Below are 20,665 nucleotides of genomic sequence, written 5' to 3'. Positions count from 1 at the left end.
TGGGCACTCATCTCAAGAAGTGCCTAATGAGTATAGCCAGGAGGAATGCTGAGTATCCCATTTCAAAAGCATTGGGGAGATTTTTAAACCAACTTCCACTGACTCTGTGCCTTTGAAAATCTCCACTGTATTTATACAGATAACTGTTACCCCAGATCAGTATCTGCACTGAATTCTGTAGGACTTCGCTGTGCATTTCACTTGTCCCTGGTTCTACCTTCAAGGTGCCACTCAAAGCACTAGAAACAAAAGATATAGGTTGGGAGGAGTACCTTCATTATTTGCCTAGACAATCAGGTTTGACTCCACTAGAGCACTGAAAAAAAACCCCAGGATTGCAGGCCACAACACAGATATGTATACACCCTGTACATGAAGTTTTGAATTAACTTCAAGCTTCACAGCCCCATGCCCCCCTCTTCCTCTCTCCTCCCCCCGGATAAATTACCTTATAGGTAACCTCTAGTAGCGTGTAACAAGGAGTGTTTGTATCCACATCAACAGGCACCAGGAGCCTTGGTTCTGCTGCCAGCACATACAGGTGCCGTAGGGCCTGAAGGTGATACCTGTTTATGGGAAATAAAGAATTCAGCACAATGGTTTTGCTAAAGAGAGGTCTCCAAACACCCGTGTGTGCTGGCAAGCTACGTGAAGGGTAAAAGACATACAGAAGCTCTATTAGACTACAGTAAAACTTGCAGCAATATGTACATATATACATTTACTGATTTTATAAAGACAGACGGTTTCCCTAATAAGACAATACACCTCTACCCCGATATAACGCGACCTGATATAACACAAATTCAGATATAACGCGGTAAAGCAGTGCTCCAGGGAGGAGGGACTGCGCACTCCGGCGGATCAAAGCAAGTTTGATATAACACCGTTTCACCTATAATGCGGTAAGATTTTTTGGCTCCCGAGGACAGCGTTATATCGAGGTAGAGTTGTATTTATTCACTTTTAAATACATTTTTTTAAATTTCATAGAGAGATTACTTAGGTGAGCTTTCATTATAGAGCAAGCTGTTATAGCCAAGTTGTATTGCCCAGGATGCAATTTGTTAAAGAAATACAGACAGTTGTAACAGCATCTCTTCATTGATCTGATCATCACTGTCATCCCGTCCTTTACTTATTGTTCCATTTCTCACAAATATTTGAAAGCTTGCGTTAGTTGTTTCAGCTCTAATCTCACTGTAGCCCAAAAGCTTTCAGAGCCTCATTCCTGGATCATTTTTTGTGGAAGTACAACCTATTTTATGTTAAGAACATATATAAAATAACGAGCCCTTACCTGTTGTCAGAACTGTGAACGGGGAAGTGAGGATACAGAGCACAAAGAAGAGCAGCAATTGAAGAATCTGACGTGCTCAGGGAGTATCTGTAGAGAAACATCACCTATTATCTTTCAGCACTGGCGAACACCACAATTCTCGCATCCATTTCCACTGTGTCCTCATGAGCCAGAAAATGGGAACTGTGGTAGCACAGTGCACATATGTAATGCACTTCTATAAATATAAATGTTAGCACGGTAAGCCAAATATTTTATATGGCTATAAAATGACAGATATATATTCATATATTTTAACTCCACTCAAAAAAAGCAGACGGATTTTGCTCAATGTAGAAGCTAAAAGACACCACTGCATCTGTTCATATTAGGAAAGTTATCTATGCAATCGTTAGGGATAAATATTTTTTAAATGAAAATTTAAGTCCTGCTCAAATTGAGAGCCTGGAGAGAGCTTCCAACTTGCCACTGGTAAGTGGATTTTTTTCTTTAAGACCTGGACACGGTAAAGTCACTTTGGTGTTACTATTCACCTTGTCCCATGTAAAACTAGGGAACACATTTAAAACGGGCAAAAAGAAATATTCATGCAGCAAACTTCCTGAGAAATTCACTGTCGTAGAATATTATTGACGTAATTAGTTTATCAAGATTCCAAAAAGGACTAGATAGATGTGTCTATGGCTGGCAATAACATTTGCATTTACACAAGTTACAGCAGGTTAAAATGGGACAGAATTCCTGATGGGACTAGTTGCAGTGCGAGAGTCTGACCGTGCCATCTGCACACTAGATTTCTTCTGGAGCAGATTTAATCTACGTGCAAGTGAAACACCAATTATCCACTATACGTTGATACAAAACAAGCAGTGACTGTGGTCATCTGATTGCTGTAAAACGAAGAAGGTGTTCACACAGTCAGAAAGCCTAGGACACGGAGGCAGTGTCACTGTCTAGATCGCAGCTCAAAGAGAGTTCACTGTTGCATTCGGACACTTGCCCGCTTAGCATTACTGGCGGATTGGGCCTTTCATGCTGTCTGGTGGCAGCACCAAGCAATAAAGGGAGACTCTTCCTTGGCCAGTGGGAGAAAGGGAAGGACAGGAACCTGCACCTGGGAGCTCACTGAGCATGGGCAGGTAAGAAGACAATAGACAAGCCTGTGCTTTAGTCCCACTCAGCCTTACCCCAGAGCCCTGGCAGCTGCAGTGGTGGCAAACCAAGCTTGAGGAACCAACAGAGGCAGAGGAGGAGAAGTTTTGTGTGGCTCGAGCAGGGAAGAGAGTTAAGGAGTGAAAACTGGATCCCAGGTAAGAGAATTAGTTTGGTGGGTGGGGACAGAAAGATGAAGGAAAAGAGGAAGCTAAAAAAAGAGAACTAGAGATAAAAATGAACTTGAGACATTGAAGAAAAGAACAAGAAAAGGAACAGGACAGGGACGACTGAAGGCAGCATTTCCTGTTCATCCACGATACCACACTTCACGGTACCCCCAGGACAGAAAGGGAGACTGCAGAGAATGGACGGGGGCAGCTTTCAGCAAAGGAAAATGGAAGGCAAGATTCCACCGGCTGGAGGTGGCCACGTGGTGGGCTATGAAGTAGAACTCTAGCCCTGGCAGACCCCGCCAGGCATTCTGCAGGATGTGTGCACACGTCAACACTTTAAAGCATCGTTTTTAAACCAAAAACTTCTGTTGTGTTAGTCACTCAAAGCAGCGTCACAGGTGGGTTTGTAATCTACAGTTTCTATCTACAAAACCCCCCCTTACTTTTCAGTTTTCCCTTAATCAGGAATCAAACCATTAGCACCAGCAATCGTTTCTACTGTTTGTGTCATCAAGCTTTTCACTTATAAGGGCTGTCAGATTCCTGAGGGATGTACACTTCTGGAGTTCCAGTGAGCATGCGTTATCAAAAAGAAGAGATCTAAGTAACTCGGATACCAAAATATAGAAAGCAATAGAGAGAAAATCCACCAGAAGCTGTGCTGCTCTTCTCTAAACAGTCAGCATTCTTCTAGAGATTTACCATCCTTGAGAAGCATGAGATAATTCGTAATATAAAGCAGGAAAAAAGGCAGCTTTGGAAATAACAGTTTACCTTCCTCCTCCCAAAAAGAGAAGTCCAAGAGCCATGTGATGAGCCAGATGGAACCCATAGTTCATTTCTCCACCTGTCTTCTTATGCATGAAACGACAGAGCTGGAGGACCTTCAGGTTTCCAGAGCCCGCCATTACCATTGCAAGAGACAGCAGCACAACACTCAAACAAGTTTCAAGGTTATAGTGACCTGTCTTGAAGTATATGGGGGGGGGGGGGGGAAGAGAAGAGGCGTTATTACACTTCTACACTCTTACATGTGCTTCTCATCAGACATAATGTACGACTCACAAAAGAAAATTGCAGATTCTTATCAAAGAGGCCTCATTAGGAACCTTAATCTTACAGCCTTACTAACATACTAGATAACTCACACTGTAGTGGCCACCAGCACATCAGCATATGGAGGTACATCAGTTTCACACCTGACACTCCCCATTAGTTTACATTCTTCTACCGAGCCCACAAAGAAGGGACCATTTTCTTCATGACTGTTTGGTCTATTTCCCAATGTTAGAAAAATCAGACAATACTGTTGTAGGGAAAAATACAAAGGGTCACTAGCATCATTAATGATTCTGGGTTATTGAACTGACAGGTCGGTAGATATATTCAGTAATATGGGAACTAAAAGTGACATTTTGTTTGCATTGAAGCTTCATTGAGTTTAATCAAAGCGCATTACAAACCAGGGGTTCCTTTTCATTGAGAGAATCTAAAAGAACTTACTATTGAAGCTGTAGGTGCTGACAAACATTTCATGAAATCTTTTGCAAATTTAAACTGTAAAGAAGAACAAAGAGAAATACATGCTAAATACAGATATAGGGGACACAGTTATCTTCAACAAATCTCAAAAAACTACCCAGCCTCTTACCAAGCAGTTAAATGCAGCTAGGTTTTCTGAACCAGCAAATCGAAAACCCAATGACAAGCAGGCACCAGCAATGATGTAGACGTGAGCTTGCCTAAAAAACAACATAAACGGGAAACAACTGACTGTTTTTCTTTTCCTAATTTGAATAAATGATATCGAAGTGTCACATTGATTTTATAATCTTTTGGTTAACTAAAAAGTGAGACTAAAGCCCAGAACGGTGACCAATAGACATTGGCATCTGTGTGAAGAAGTATACGACAGTCAGGTTCAGTGACATTCCTCAGATCTAAAATCTATTTTTGTACAATGTCTCCCAGTGATTCTGTCAGCACTTTGTCATCACATTACTTACGCCAATGTCTCCAAATTCAGATCTTCCGATGAAGGCAATTCTGTTGCATGAAGGGATATACTGTTCTCTCTTATAATCTATAAAAAGTATGGCAGATAAATATCTTGACATATCTGTTCATTCTTGAACCTTCCCAGGTTTCTATGATTTCACAAGTGATACAAGATACAAAGTTTGTTTTATAGGATTATGCACTAAGCTTTTCCTCTACTACTACTACTACTACTATAGTGCTTCAACTTTGACCCAGAAAGGCCAATATTTTGTAGTGAAATATCCTAATCTTCTAGTTACGTTTGGAATTACAGTGAATCCTGCAAATTGCTAGTGTGCCAGAAGCATGCTATTATCACGTAAACAATCCAATCCATTGGGACGCGGAGTACCTGACATGTTCAGAGCCTTTTAATCTGTTTGATCAAGATGATTTCAAGTTACTGTGGTAAGGGCTCGGTTTGATCCCTGGTCTCAAGAAAGGTTTGGCACTCCTTTTTCAAACACATGGTAAGGACATTTGTTTAGTCAAAGCAGAATTTTAAACTGAGCATCCCTTTATCTGCCTTTTTTATCTAAAAGGGACACTGAGGTAAAGTTGTTGGGCTTGGGGTGGGTTTTTTTTGGTAAATGCTTGTTCGCATTATGAACACTATGTTAAGATTGGGATCCCACTGTACTAGGCTTATCCGTACATAGTAATTACAATCTAATCTTACCACATTTTTATTGGCCAGTCAGATTTATTTTTTAAAATCCTTTACAGTAACTCTGTACATTCTGAGCCACTGATGAATAGCTAATGATTTTAGCCTCTGGCTAAAGCTGTCAAAACCACGGCTGACTGGTTGAATGGACACAATGTATTATTATAGATCGCTTCTCAGCTTGGGCCTTGCTTGGGCCATTTGGGCAAAGCCCTTTCTTGCAGCAGGCAGAGTTTGGGAGACTTGTCAATGGAAAAGGAGGAATTTTGGGGGGGAGGGGAGGGGAGGGAAGGGGTTAAGTTAATATCACAAGCAGTCTGTCAAAGGTTTGTATCTTGTGACGATCACACTTTCAACATGTCTCATTCACACTTTTTGGCCAAACGGTAGCTCGAGATCATGAAGACAGAGATAATTAAGATTATTTAATTCATTAGGTGAGGGGTGGGAGAAGGAAAGGAAAGGTTTTCTGTTCTGCTGCCCCCAGTAACCCAGATCTGTTAACCCCCTCAGTTGTTCGCTGCAGGTGAGGTCCACAGGAGACGTGTGTGTAGGGTAGGAGGGAACTGGGGGAAGACGCTGTGGAAAGAGGTATGGGAGCACAGCAGAATGGGGCAGAAGAGGAGGGATGAAGGTTGCCAGCAGACTGTGAGGACAGTGGAAAAGGAGTGTCAGGGAGCAGTGGAGCAGGAAACGTTCCATGCCTCTTGGAGACCTTAAAAGGCTTGTTGGGGTCCCTCTGTAAAACTTTATTAGGCTTGTCAGGATCCACCACAAAATACTCCCCAACCAAGCGTTCATGGGTTCATCTGTGGCCAGCACGAGCTTCCTGCTCTGTCTACCCTAGCCTCTGTCTGTCAGAGGGTGGAGATGGATGGCAGGAGAGAGATCACTTGATCATTGCCTGTTAGGTTCACTCCCTCTGGGGCACCTGGCATTGGCCTCTGTCGGTAGACAGGATACTGGGCTAGATGGACCTTTGGTCTGACCCAGTACGGCCTTTCTTATGTTCTTATGTACTCCCACAGCCCGATTATTTTTAAAAACTATGGAAATGCCAAAAGAAAAAAAAACTTTAAGGTGATGCCAATGTTGAATGTGAATATCAGTATTAATCGTTCCAAGAACATGGCTGTTAGCCCTAGTCCGCTTCTAGCTTCTCCCCCAGTCCCCTGCACCTCTCATATTTTTAAATACCACACGTTCAAAGAAGGGAGGCTGGACATGTAAGGGGGCAGTCTGGCTTTTGTTTTTCATACTTTCAGGTGTCCAGGTTTTTTGAAGTACCCTTAAGTCACAAATATGCACTCTCGACATGAACTTCACTTTAATGAAGTTTTATCTGATGATATTCTATACATTAAGATGTGTATAAAAGTGTATCTATAGCCATACACACACACACATACACATTTCAGTTTTAGCTGTATACAGTAGAGCCTCAGCGTTACGAACTGACCAAATAACCAAACACCTCATTTGGAACCCGAAGTACACAATCAGGCAGCAGCAGAGACCAAAAAAGGCAAATATACAGTGCAGTGTTAAATGTAAACTACTTAAAAATAAAAGGGAAATCGGCATTTTTCTTCAGCATAGTAAAGTTTGAAAGCTGTATGAAGTCAATGTTCAGTTGTACACACTACGGTGTTCATAACTGAGGTTCTACTGGACCAAAACAAGAACTCTTACACCTCAAGAAAACATTACTGCTTACTGGACATAAGATTTTGTGAAGAGGGAAACAAATAGACATCAAAACTCTAACTTTTGTTCTCCAGGGAGATGTTAATTAGAGTGGCAAACACATTTAGCATAGGGACTTACTTGTGGTACGTTACTATCAACCCACTTCGAATTGGGCAAAATGTCATCCCACAAAATCAGGCATCGAGCAAGCGTCTAAAAAAAAGGCAAAATGGGGTGGAGAAAAAAATAAGCATAATATTAGTAAATAGCATCAGCAATGGTCTTTTTAACACACTAAATACATCAGGGGTGACAGGACAGAAAAATCACGGTATTGCATAGAGGCCTCTTACCTCCTCTTCTTTTAATCGGCAGATAAGCTCTTTTCTTGAGCAGGCTGAGAAAATTCAAATTCCATTTGGATACACTGGGACAGTGGTATATACTATTTCAATATACCAGTTAGCATATCTTTCACATGTAAATTTAGCTGAAATTGCATTGCAAATATGCAGTAGATGCCAATGTCTTAGAAATCATATACTGGTTTTTAAAATCAACTGAATTAATCTGGGAAAAGTACAGAAGTTTGCTTAAAATTTTCCATTTTATTTAAAGTTATATAGAAAATATAACACTTGAATAACTTCTCTTACTAAAAACAAAAGAAGTCACATGATGTGGAAGTTGCAAACAAAATTATTGTCTGGAAGCAGTCAGATTTGTTTCGGGGTGTAAGACTGACATATCCATAACAGATTATGATGACCAGAGATATTCGAGACTGATATGTTTCTCAGTAGGGTCACATATAGATTTTCAAAGTGCATTTCAATATCATTATAATAAATGTCAAAATGAAACAAAATATAATCCTACCCTCAACAAAAGAAATTCTGGTTTTACAAAGTCCAGCAAATACATTGTGTCCGGAGCTCGAAGCCAGTCAGCAATGGACCTATTTAAGCACAATAAGGCAAGTTAAGTTTGTGTTACGTAATATACTTCAGCAATGTACAGAACTTATCGAGCCACATATTGAGTCAATAATTAGCTACTTTATTAATGCTATCGTTAGTTGACAGGAGAAGCATGTCTAGTAGTTAAAGCACAAGAGATCTACTTTCAACTCCCCCAACCAGTCGAAGGCAACACGGCCAGCATATTAACATAAAATGGGGATGCTACTTGCAAAAGGGTGCTGAGAGATATGTGTTAGTGTTTATATGCTCTGAGATTGCCGAGTGAAGAGGCCACAGATGTGCAAAGTGTTATAAAAAAAATTGGTATTAGAGAAGATGGGGAAATGGATTATTCTTCTAAAATAATTAGCCCTGAAGAACATAAGGGCTTGGATGAGATGATCACAGATGGTAGGTTTACTTGAAATAAAATGAAGAAGACCCAAGGTAAAGTTAAAATTATACAGACGTTTAAAAGCGGATTACAAGTTATAACAAACATTAAAGCCATGCCAAAGTCAATACCTGTTATTAGTCTTTAGGTAGATCATAGCTAATGCCAGAGTTGCCCCTGGACAAGTAACATCCACATTTATGGTATCTCCTTCCTGTCAAGATAGAACATGTACTTTCAGTCCCGTTCACGACAAAGTTCTGTTTTACTAGTTGTAAAAATTCAGAATTCACGTTGTGCATTTGAATGCACACCCATGGTAATATATAAGAGATCCCCCATGCTACAGCTATTTCTGCTTAGATGAGCAGCAGTTCTCTAATGTAACAACCACCTTTATCTGATAACTCGGAGACTTGTGTTTCTCTCGGTGCATTCCTGCTTGGAAACGCTTGTGACCTCCAACCATGTACTGATAAAGCTGCTCGGGGACATTGAGGTCAGACATGCCTATCAAGTTACTGCCATGCTGAGAAAAGAGGAACAAACAAAAGAACGATGAATCAGGCCCTTCATACATGACTACTAATGAAAAAAATGAATTAATTCTGAAGCAATTGGAAGAGAAGGGTGAAAAAAATTCACAAATACAGCAGTCTAGCTTCCCACTTCCCACAAAAAATGATTCGGCCTTGCCTCAAGTATTAACAAACAAACAGATAAACAGACAATGTTAACTATTCATCTAATTGTGGGCCCTGACAACCTGTATCACCACTGCATAGAGATAAATTTAGTCTGTTTGCAAATTGTCTTGGATTTCTACTAACAGTTCTTAGCTGCAGGCACAGTAGTTTGAGAGAATCAGAAATGTGAACTGTGTGGTTAGTTATTATTGGACACAAAGGTCATGTGGGTCTTGTGTAGAGGAGTACAACAGAATTAGGATTTCAATTCAAACACGTTTACAAGTTCAATGTTTGCTGTTGAGGAATATTCTCTAATATTTATTTTCAATTAATTAGAATCATAGACTTTAAGGTCAGAAGGGACCATTATGATCATCTAGTCTGACCTCCTGCACAACGCAGGCCACAGAATCTCACCCACCCACTCCTGTATCAAACCCATGTCTGAGCCATTGAAGTCCTCAAATCATGGTTTAAAGACTTCAAGGTGCAGAGAATCTTCCAGCAAGCGACCCGTGCCCCATGTTGCAGATGAAGGCGAAAAACCCCCAGAGCCTCTGCCAATCTGCCCTGGAGGAAAATTCCTTCCCAACCCCAAATATGGCAATCAGCTAAACCCTGAGCATGTGGGCAAGACTCAACATTCCTGACGATAAACCCATTGCCTAAAATATCTGCATAAAGTGAACACTGAGGGGGCAGGAGCACAGCCAAGCCTCATTTCATTTTCTTTTTTATTTGATCAAATATTTGTGAGATATTGGCCCAACAATTACCCAGTGAATTTGAATGGTGTCAGTCTCTTTCATCAATTACATTGATAACGTTATTCTATTTCTTTTACCTTTGCTTCAGAACTTGGCGATTAAATCAGTTTTACCATTTTATTTCTACTACCTGCAGTTTTACAACAGGAGGAAGACTGGACTTACCCCCAAGCAGACCATGCCTAATGCTAAACCAGCTGCTAGAGAATAGGATTCTCTGTCAGTGCAGTATTCCATTTCAGGACCTGGGGGACGTCCTTTGTAAAAAGGAAACAGCATGAAATTAACCTTCTGCAATTCTAACCAAACTAACCATTCTGGGATATTACATTTCTAGTAAAGCGATAGCAAAATTCAGACCTGTATATTTTACTCAAGAATATCAGGAAAATTCTATCAATGGAATTAGAGGCAATAACTTCTTAACCTCTTGGATTGTCTACAGCCAGCTGAAAGGACTCTCCAAATGCAGCACATATGTTAAATAACATGGAGGAAATCTGAGTTTATATGCAAAGGATCACAATACAGAAGCACACATTGGCAAGGTCTGGACCTAACCACATATGGGAAGCACATTTCAAAAATGTGCTCTCAGAAAAGATTGTGCATATTTCTCTACTCCGGTTTGTGAAGTGTTAAGACACCTCACACCCCAAGCTGGCTCACAACTCTAACAAGCCAATATTTTATATAGATCATAGTAGCACATTCTGCATAAAATAACACCCCTTCACAACAGAAAATGTGTTTGAATCAACTGACGGATACTGAGGGTATTAAATAGCCAGAGATATAGTTTGAAGATGAAAGTGTTGTTCTTAAAAGTACCCATTTCTAGATTTGAAATAAACCGTGTGTTGTCTCTTTTAAACTATATATACACACACATGTAACATTGTTTAAAGCTTACCTGTAAAACAAAAAGCAGAACCACTTATGCACAGAAAGCAAGTGACATTCAACACAGAAATCTAATAATTTACCATTAAAAAAAGAGTGAGCTTCCCACAAAGTCTGCTGCCGTAGAAGGCCTAAAATGATGCATTTGGGGCCATACGAAACACCAGAAAAAGCAATTGCTACATGATCACTAACCAGAGGTACCTCGGATGAGCCAGCACGAACAGCCCTTGGCGGAACTAAAATTTTTTTTCAAAATGTAAGTTTAAATGATTTCTGCACAAACTGGCAAGCAAGGAGACATGCACAACACGTTTCTGTGTTTAACTCCAAATGGATTTGTACATGGAAGATTATCTTTAAGCTTGACTGAAAGAGACATTTTATAATGTGTTTCACCATCTACTCACCTTTAGATTAATAATGGTGGAATTCACCAAATATATTTAATAAATAATTTTTTCTGCTATTCAACCGGCCCTAATACTAAGTTACTTTGAAAGAGACAATGACAATGTTACAATTGAATACAGTACAGAACAGACAGCTTACGGCTGTTTTGTTTCTTTAAACTGCAGGGGCCATGGCTTGGGAGAGAAGAGCGGAGCATGGGTGCATAGGTATTTTTCATGTGAACTAGTTGGGTGTCACAGGTAAATTTTTCAAGTTATGCAAATGTCATGTAAACATACACAGGCCCCACACAACCTCCAATTGTAGTGGTTTACCTATTTCAGCCAGCAGAACCTCTGCCGTGTGCCTGTGAGCTGTTCCTTGATATACCAGGCCTATTCCTATCACAGCCGCCACCTGTACGTTATGAGGGACGTCCAGCTCCGTCGAAGTTGGTGGTAAGAGAGCAGGTATGTGGATGCTAAGGAGCCGAGTAATAGCCATATCCATTGTGCCTAGCTTGGCAGCAGAAACACCAAGCAGCAGCCCAATACTTGTCATCTCATGGCCCTGAAATGGGGAACAAAGACAGTGATCAAAGAGCATTGAGAACCGTAAACGTAAGTGCATTTATCTCAGCTGAAATCAAAGTCTTAAGGTCACACACTTGCAGTAATATATGAAGGTACAAGGAGAAGATAATTTCCATGTAGTTTTGATGAGCTGTGGTTATACTCACTCTTTTGGGTTGCCTCTCACTAACGGCTAAATCAGTAAACTTCACATTACAGATTGAAATCAAAGTAAAATCCTTTCATAAATCAAATATTAAACATTGTTAGACTGAGATTTTTGGCTCCAAGTTCTATCATAGCATTGTTTTTAAAATAAAAACTCTAGGTTCCCAGGTTAGCTGACTGATATTTATAATACAAAACAGATCAGCCCTACGCTGGAAAACATACACCTCTATCCCAATATAACGCTGTCCTCGGGAGCCAAAAAAATCTTACCGTGTTATAGGTGAAACTGCGTTATATCGAACTTGCTTTGATCCGCTGGAGTGCGCAGCCCCGCACCCCCAGAGCACTACTTTACCACATTATATCCGAATTCGTGAGATATTGGGTCGCATTATATCGGGGTAGAGGTGTATTACTCTAAAGCAGTGGTTTTCGACCTGGGGTCTGCAGGCTATGTCTAAGATTTCCAAAGGAGTCCGTACCTCCATTCAAAATTATTTAAAGGTCCACAAATGAAAACCACTGCTCTAAAGGTTTCTGACAAAGAACCAAGCCTTCCATTTATTATCATCATTATTATTTTGATCTAGGTGAGCCTAATCACATTTTTATTAGTTTTTTAATCTAAGGCTGGATTTAAGGAGTACATTTGATTCTCTACCTTTTAATAGTTACTCAAGAAAACATTGGGCACTTAGCCATCAGACATGCTCTAGGTGTGTTGCATAAAAGAAAAGCATAAAACCACAATATGTCATTCTGAAGGCTTTCTGAAATAAAAAAATAAAAATAATCTTAACAGGCACTAATTTTATGGGTTTCAGAGAGGTAGCCGTGTTAGTCTGTATCAGCAAAAACAACAAGGAGTCCTTGTGGCACCTTAGAGACTAACACATAAATTTGTTAGTCTCTAAGGTGCTACAAAGACTCCTCGTTGTTTTTACTAATTTTATGGTCTTAAATCCAAGAGGAACGTTATTCCGTACCTAACAATGCAAAAGCAAAGATCAGCAATGGGATCTACTCCATTAGGAATGGCCAGAACCAGTTCAAGACAATCCCATGTCGTACCCAGCTGAGCATCTAGGCAATGCAGAAGAATCCAGCAATCAACAGCATTTAATGCTGCCCATAACTGTACCCCATGAGGCAGCATAGGCTTCCACTAGTCATTGGGGTAAGCCAATCATTATGACTAAACAGCTCTCTCAGTACTATGCCCGCCTTGAAACAAGATGAAAATATGTACCAAACATTGTTGTTACAGTGTTCCTACAGCTGTCTCACTGTCCTCTTAGCCAAAGAGAGAAAGCTAGGCCACTTTCCATGGCTAGACAGTACAGCCAGGATGTTCCAAGTGCACAAAGAAATATGCATGTCCCATACAGTGAACTGAAATTGGACCGGTTTGTTCCTATATAGAGAACAGAGGCAGCTTTTGTCATTTGTATTTCAGGACAAAACTGTTAGAACTAGGCTGGGGAAAAGCAAGCTCTTAAAGTATATGGCTGACAAAAGTTTCCTCATACAAAGGAAGCCTGTAGAGACAACCCAGTGCTCCAGATAATTCGTTATTAAAATGATGTGCATTTGTCACATGAGATAAAGCGATAACAGTCCTGAACAATGGTGAAGGTCTGAGACAGCCAAACAACTGTGCCAGCAATTAGCAGGATGAGTGACGAAAGCACTGGCCATTCCCTCACACTAAGAAACTCACAAATATTTTAAAAGAAAAAAAGTCACTTCCCCCTCTTGCTTTTGAATGCAGGTCTCACCTTGGTCAAGTAGTCGTGTATGTTGAGTGTGGCAAGCTTTGTGAGGTGTCCATTCAGACCCAGTGCCATGAGGAAGCCTGCATATTCATTGGCTAGTTCTGCATTTTTGGGTTTGTTATAGACAATCCAAGCTGAGTCTATCTGGGAAGCAGGTGCTATCTTCAGTCCAGCAGCCACTCCATTGTGAAAACTGGCCCAGCATGCCATATTTGGAGGGACATCAATGTTCCCACTATTAAGGTCCACAGTAGTGTTTCTAGGCGGAGCACGGCCTGCCCAGAAGAGAATAATTTAAAAAATGTATGACGACGAAAGTTAGCTCACATTTAAAATGGCTTTGTTTAGCAGAGTCCTCATCAGCTGTCAGAGAAAAAAATTGATGCTAAGCGATGCGTCACCAATTAATTTATATCAGAAATTGCTCTCAAATTGAGCACCTCACATTTAAGAGTTACCACAGTTTTTCAGGTACAGTAGCAACACAGTAAAAAATGCTTATTGTGAGGACAAGGCTATGCGTGTCAACAGATTTGTTAGGTGACAGCAGCATGGTAGAGCAGATAGCGCAATGAACTGGGAGTCAGAGTGCCTAAGATCTAATCCTGGCTTTGACATTGCCCTGCTCTGTGACACTGGCCAAGTCATTTCATTTATTCTTGTTCTCGCAATATGCCTGTCATAATGTATCAGAGCATCATGGCATTTCTATGCTTCCGTTCCCCATCAGTGATAGGGGGATTAATGATATTTACCTTCCTTTGCAAAGCACTTTGAGATCTAAGGATGAAAACTGCTACAGAAGCTAAGTATTGTGATAGTTTCATCCTTGACAGAAAATACCACAACTGTCAGTCATTTAGGAATCATAAAAACATAATTGTAGCCAGGGAGTAAGTGATCAACTAAAAAACCTAGGCTTCATCTAGAAGAAACTAGTCAGCCTGGAAACACTACCTTTCTTACTCAAAACAACAAAATCTGCTTCTGTAAAAATATTTACTGTACCAAACTTCCAAAAAGCATAGTAGCCTTTTGGTAAGTGTGCATGTACACACAAAGACCTCACTGTTATTTTATTTCAATTAAATTAAAAGGTCCTTCATGATATAGAGGCAAGAAAACTAAAGACAGCTGTTACCTCTGAGACTTGCAAAAAATGTGACCACAAAACAACTAAAAGTTGTTATAAGCCCAATATTTCAATCTGCAAAAGAAATCTGAACATTCAGTGGGAGTGAGGGAATATTGTCAGTTGCTGGACCTAATGTATAAAGAGCTAGAAGAACTAATAACCTCAGTTAGAACAATTTTTTTAAAAGATCAGTCACAAAATTCTGCAGGTACAATGCCTGCATCATTAATGATAATGCAGAGTTAAAAATATCTGATTATTTGCAGATACTTAACGTTCGCTCTTCCCTGTCTTTTTTCCATAATGCTGATTAGAGGGTGCAAAAATTCCTCAAATTCAATTAGACATTAAACCAAAAGTTTAGAGTTTTGTTTCCCCAATGGGTCAAAGGTTAAAGAGTGCCTAGGTGACGTAGGAACCTAAATATCATTGGGGGTTGGGGGGGGAAATCAACAGGACTTCAGCTCCTAAGTTACTGAGACACTTCTGAAAGTTTTACCACAGTTAGGCCCCTTTCCAATCAGTGACTGCATGGGCAAACCCCTGCACCCACCTGGAGTCATTTGCAGGATAAAGGACCTTAGTGGGAAGAGACTGTATTTGGTCACTGTTGCAGGATATTTAAATTAATGATATATAGCATCAGGATGAAATTCTGGCCCTTCTGCTGCCAGTGGCAAAACTCCCATTGACTTCACTGGGGCCAGGATCTCACCCTCCAAACATTAAAGCACAAACCATATTCAGAGGTCTCCAAACTCAATGAATTGGTTTTAGGATTCTTGGATTAGAAGGTAGAATAATTCTCCATCTGGTGGCAGTTCCCTTATTTTATTGATCAGCTGGGGATTTTGGAACACTATATATCTTTTGCTTTATTAACAATAATGCATAGCTGCAGTTAACAAAACACAATAATCTGCTTTAAGGTCCAATCCTGCCAACATTGCTAAGCATAGAGATTACTACCATGAGCAGTTCTACTGACTTCATATTGGACCCTGGGAAAGCGGAGACACACTGCATCATCTGGCAAAGATGAAAAAGACATAAAGCCAAACAAAATTAACCCCGCAAGGGCTGGTTTGTGCTTCTGGTTTTAATAAATGTTACAATGCAAAGTGAAATATATATCCAGTGCACAGTGACACCTTTTACTTTGTAGTTGGTAAATTACCATCATATCTAGCATGTCAATCTATTTGTAATTGGTGAGAACTACTGTACGTAGAATTGTTACTTATGATCCATTTCAAGAATCTTTACAAGTAATTATTTTGCTCATAACCTATATTTTTAATTGTAACTTTATTTTGTTTTTCTAATGATAGTTTCGTGTCTGCCACTTAATCAAGAACACCACTAACTGAAACTGCCTGGCCTGTCTGGAAACACCAATGTGTTAAAAGTCTGGTGAGGAGAACTCAAGAGCGTACAAAGGAAGTATAGTAGGCTCAGGAATTCCCCCCACAGCACAGAATATTGTTCAGTAATTGTTGAAGTCTATTAGAAACACCTTACAAGGCATATAAAATGCTTCCTGGAGCAGTCATAGCAACCACTACTCATCATAAATTTGAATTTGTTTTCTACACATTCATCCTGTACATTGAGCAGGGTCTGGTGTGTGTACTAAACCAGGGTTAAAGTGGACACTGCACATAATGAAGACAATTGGGAACACCGAAGTGAGAGTAAAGGACTAAAAACGATTTTTCCTGCGAGCTCCAATTTCGGTCAAGTGCCAGTAGCTTTTAAAGACATTAAGTCCCAACTCTGCAGAGACTTACACTCATACTTCACTGTACACAGTGAGCAGCGTCCCACTGACTACAACAGCACTACCGAAGCACATGTCTCGCAGGCTCAAGGCATTATGTAGCTAGCAAGTCTAGGTTATTTTGGCTTTTATCATTTTTAACTCAAGGAAATCAAATCATGGGGGAAATGCTGAACAACATACCAGTTAGATTCAGTTTAGGAATAGGCAACGGTTCTGTTGGCACTGGATGATATGAGAACAGAGTAAACATTCCTCGGCCTAAGGGGAGCGCCATTGTCCGTTGACACAACTGTAATAACCTGTAAAGGAAATCAAAGACAGAAAACAAAAAAATAAATGCTTACCACAACCATGTTCACAACATAGGATATAGGCAGATCCCAGTCATAAATGGTATGATGGGACAATCCTCTCTCAGAATGAGAGTAAACAGCTCTTTTGCCAAGCCAATATTATAAAACGCAAACCTAACCAGAAGAAGAGGGCAAACTTAAGAAACCTACAAAAGGGTATTGCCTTGTTAAGTGGCTGTTCAAGGGTTGGTTTGTCCCCAGAGAGTCCTTTAAAGAATTAGCTTTAATTATTCTTATTTAATAATTAATCACTACTTATTATTTAAGTATTACCATAGTGCCTAGCAGTCCCCGCCATGGCCCAGGCGCTGCACAGAAAGAACAGAGGCTGTCCTTGTTCCCAAAGAACTTAACCATCTAATAAATACTTCAGTTGAAATCACGTTGGGACGTACCTAACGTATATTAACGAGTGCACAGCTCTATAAGGAAAATTCTATGCTATCAACAAATCAACAGGCATTTCAGAAAATGCAGATAAAGGAACGCTATAGAAGGAGGCAAACAAAAGCTTGCCACGTACTGTGCTGCTATGACTAGCGATAGCACCACGTTCCAGCTCTTACGCAACATGAATCATAACATTCAAAGACTGTTGACCATATTTCTCTTCTACGGAAGCAAAGTTCTGATTTACTCAGAAGACAACACTCTTGAGGGTCATTAGATCACTCAGCTTTTTAAGTCAGACAATATTTCACTAGGTTCCTTTAACTTCCTATTTTTGCTGAATTTTAGCAGTTACTGATGCTCTGAAGACAAATGTCCTCTAAGCAGCAAATAAATTACTCTCCAAAAATCAGATCAATAGACAGACAGCTATGAAAACTGAGGTGAACAACCTGTTGGAAGGTTTGACAACCATGTAGCAATCCCACAGCCTGGGTCAGAGGAAAGATTCAGTTCGCCACATTTCAGACACTAGCTGACTCAGCAAATCAGCGCTCAGTGGCTTTTTGGAGTTCAGGATATGCAGAAGAGGATTAACTGGTGAACCAGCAGCAGCCTAAGCGCCAATTAAATCCACGTACACATCTGAACCAATCTAGGTCCATATGCTATTTCCTACAGGACAATATTCCCCCCTACCCCACATTACTTCTGAGAGCAAATGGATCCTGACTGAAGGGATGCAGAAGGTAGGAAGTTCTGCTTCTGCTCCCCAGTCCCTAAGGTCCCACAGATGATTCTCTGCAAAGGCAGATCTCCAGTTTCATAGGGGGATGGCTTCGGAGGGATGGAGACGAGGAGCAGCTGCTCCCCCTGTGAACCTGCTCCTATCTGCAGATGTTACTGCTGCTTCAAGCAACATTAACACATGGTGCTCCCACTCTGAGGCACTTTGAGGTTCATATTGTCCTGGGTTTGAGGGAGTGGGAAAAGAAGTCAGCCAATGGCAGCAAGGCAAATAGTGGGCAAGCAGACTGAATGCAAGAAGTATGGTGCCTATGTAGAGCTCTAGGTCCACGGCATATCTATCATCCTCTGCTGGTTTTGAGAGGTGAATCGCCCGCCCGTTCCATAAGGGGCACAAGCTTCCCCTCCATGGGAACACAGAGCAGGAAGATCCACAGGCCAAAGCTCAGATGCCTGCCCTCTCTGCAGAAAGCACTCACAGAGAAGAGAATTTGGTGTGGTCTCTCTTGCCAGTTCATGCTTCAGACAGTCCTGAGCCCCTAAGACACTGCCATACCATCCGCATACTTATAAAGGGTGCCTTGCAGTGTGTCAGGTCCGTACATGTCATGCCAGAGGAGCTCAAGGCTACCTGACAAATAGTCTCTATTTAACCTCAGAGCCTGATTGACCATGTTTCTTAACAGGTCTTTCCAGCATGGGAACTTTCGACATTTACCTCCTCTGACGCGGATAGGATGCTATAAACTGCTTTGAGAATGGAACTATTCAATGTCAACGTGATCTAGTCCCACAACCTTTCCTACACTCTATGCTTGAGTCTCTGGAGCACGCCAGATGGACTTTCTGCAGTGTTTATGCACACTAAAGTTCAGAGTCCTTGATTCTGAAATCGAAAACTTCTTGTGTGAACCGTTCACACAAAGGGACCTCTGTCATTGTACTGGATTTGCAGCTGCCTGGATAGTTATTAAAGTCAGTAAGATATACTGTTGTATGTGGTTACACTCAATTAAATCTCAGCCACTAAAAGTATCTGCATGGTGTGTACTACTGTACTACCCAATCACCATGCTAATAGGGCGCGCACACTCTCCCGCCCAGCCCTCCTTGCCCCGGAGAAGTGCTTCATTCTCACAACAGAAGCCGCAGCATTCTAGAATCTGTCCCAAAATGCCCTCGTAGGATATCATGTCTATTCAGAGAAGTAAAATGGAGGAAAACTTAATTTCAAGGAAGATTTCTTCCAATCTACAAAGATTTTTTTTTTTTTTCAAATGCACCATACAGTTCAGAAGCCCAACATGAAAATTCCCATTTATATTTTACAAGACACCTTTTATTACAGAAACACTCCCCGGAGGCATTTCAAATGTAGAGGTTTACAAAAATTCCCACCTAAATGAGACGTTAATGAACAGCTGCTAGAAACATGGAGAGTTTACCGGTTTTCTTTTTCTTCTATGTATTCATGGTCACTGACTTCTGGCATCTGTACTACACTGACACGCACAGGATGGGCACTTTGAAGGAGTCTGCGCACTTCCTGCACTCTCAAATCCTCACTCCATATTAGTGACATCACTTCCTGGTTCATATCATTCATACCATCGTCGTCTTCTTCTGCCTCAGCTCCTGAAGGCACATCAGATGATAGCACCTGGGCAACAGACTAATTGAGAGGGGGAAAAACAGAGAAAGAGGGAGGGAATAATTTCTAAAAAAGCAGATTTCGAACATCTAGCTTCATTAAGCCAACACGACACTAGCACCGTAACATGAATGTTTGAGGTGTCGCTGTCACCTGCAGTGAGGGTGCTCTGAGAATGGAGTTCACAAAGATCCCTGGGACTTCTCGACTGGAAATCAACTACAGTCATCCACACAGGCAGGATAAACAACTCCCAAAGATGAGAGAAAATGGTTTCTTTGGCTTCCAAGGTAAAGCAAAGGAAGTTTAATGACCAACTCCTAGAGCAAATTGACAAGTAAGGGAGCATGGCGGGGAGAGAAGTGAGAGTAGCTGACTGCCGAAGCATTGCAATCTATCTTCCCAAATGAGCTCTTACTGCAGATGTGATAGATCCTTTAGATCTTTCCCTAAATCCATCCCCGACCAATTCCCACACACAGAGCTATTAATGAAGCACATGTAATGGTCCTGCAAGTTGTTTATTCCCCAAGTTCAGAAACAGAAAAGAGAGACCTGGACCAATTAAAAAAAAAAAAAAAAAAAAAAACAGACATGGGAGCCAAAGTTAGGTGCCCAAATCTATAGTTGGGTTCCTCAGCAAGTGGCCTGTCTTTCAGAAGTGCTGTGCACACACTGACTTTGGGCCCATGGAATCACAGAATTGTAGGGCTGGGAGGGACCTCAAAAGGTCATCTAGTCCCATCCCGTCCCATCCGCCCCCCCGTGCTGAGGCAGGACCAAGTATACCTATACACCTCTACCCCGATATAATGTGGTCCTCGGGAGACAAAAAATCTCACCGCGTTATATCGAACTTGCTTTGGCCCCCCTGTTCCTTGTTCCCTGACCACCCCCTCCAAAGACCCCCGTCCCTAATCACCCCCAGGACCCCACTCCCTACCCAACCCCCCTGC

At 41.0% G+C, this 20,665-nt stretch overlaps 1 protein-coding gene across 1 annotated transcript in view; it reads right to left on the bottom strand.

Annotated features, from left to right (window-relative positions):
• ANAPC1 (anaphase promoting complex subunit 1) overlaps window positions 1–20,665 on the bottom strand; it is a 72,777-nt gene that overhangs the window by 11,360 nt on the left and 40,752 nt on the right. The window contains exons 26-40 of the mRNA XM_065400993.1: window positions 19,504–19,718; window positions 16,749–16,867; window positions 13,654–13,925; window positions 11,468–11,702; window positions 10,002–10,093; window positions 8,775–8,909; window positions 8,512–8,594; window positions 7,904–7,982; window positions 7,163–7,237; window positions 4,635–4,711; window positions 4,280–4,370; window positions 4,132–4,185; window positions 3,403–3,596; window positions 1,301–1,387; window positions 449–566 (exon numbers count right to left, since the gene is read on the bottom strand). Coding sequence (XP_065257065.1) covers window positions 449–566; window positions 1,301–1,387; window positions 3,403–3,596; window positions 4,132–4,185; window positions 4,280–4,370; window positions 4,635–4,711; window positions 7,163–7,237; window positions 7,904–7,982; window positions 8,512–8,594; window positions 8,775–8,909; window positions 10,002–10,093; window positions 11,468–11,702; window positions 13,654–13,925; window positions 16,749–16,867; window positions 19,504–19,718 — 1,926 coding nt within the window. The remainder of the gene's footprint in view (window positions 1–448; window positions 567–1,300; window positions 1,388–3,402; window positions 3,597–4,131; window positions 4,186–4,279; window positions 4,371–4,634; window positions 4,712–7,162; window positions 7,238–7,903; window positions 7,983–8,511; window positions 8,595–8,774; window positions 8,910–10,001; window positions 10,094–11,467; window positions 11,703–13,653; window positions 13,926–16,748; window positions 16,868–19,503; window positions 19,719–20,665) is intronic.

This window comes from Emys orbicularis, chromosome 3 (genome assembly GCF_028017835.1).
Source record: "Emys orbicularis isolate rEmyOrb1 chromosome 3, rEmyOrb1.hap1, whole genome shotgun sequence".
NCBI lineage: Eukaryota > Metazoa > Chordata > Testudines > Emydidae > Emys > Emys orbicularis.
The sequence above is the reverse complement of the archived record's forward strand: the minus strand, read 5'-3'. Positions and strand labels throughout refer to the sequence as shown.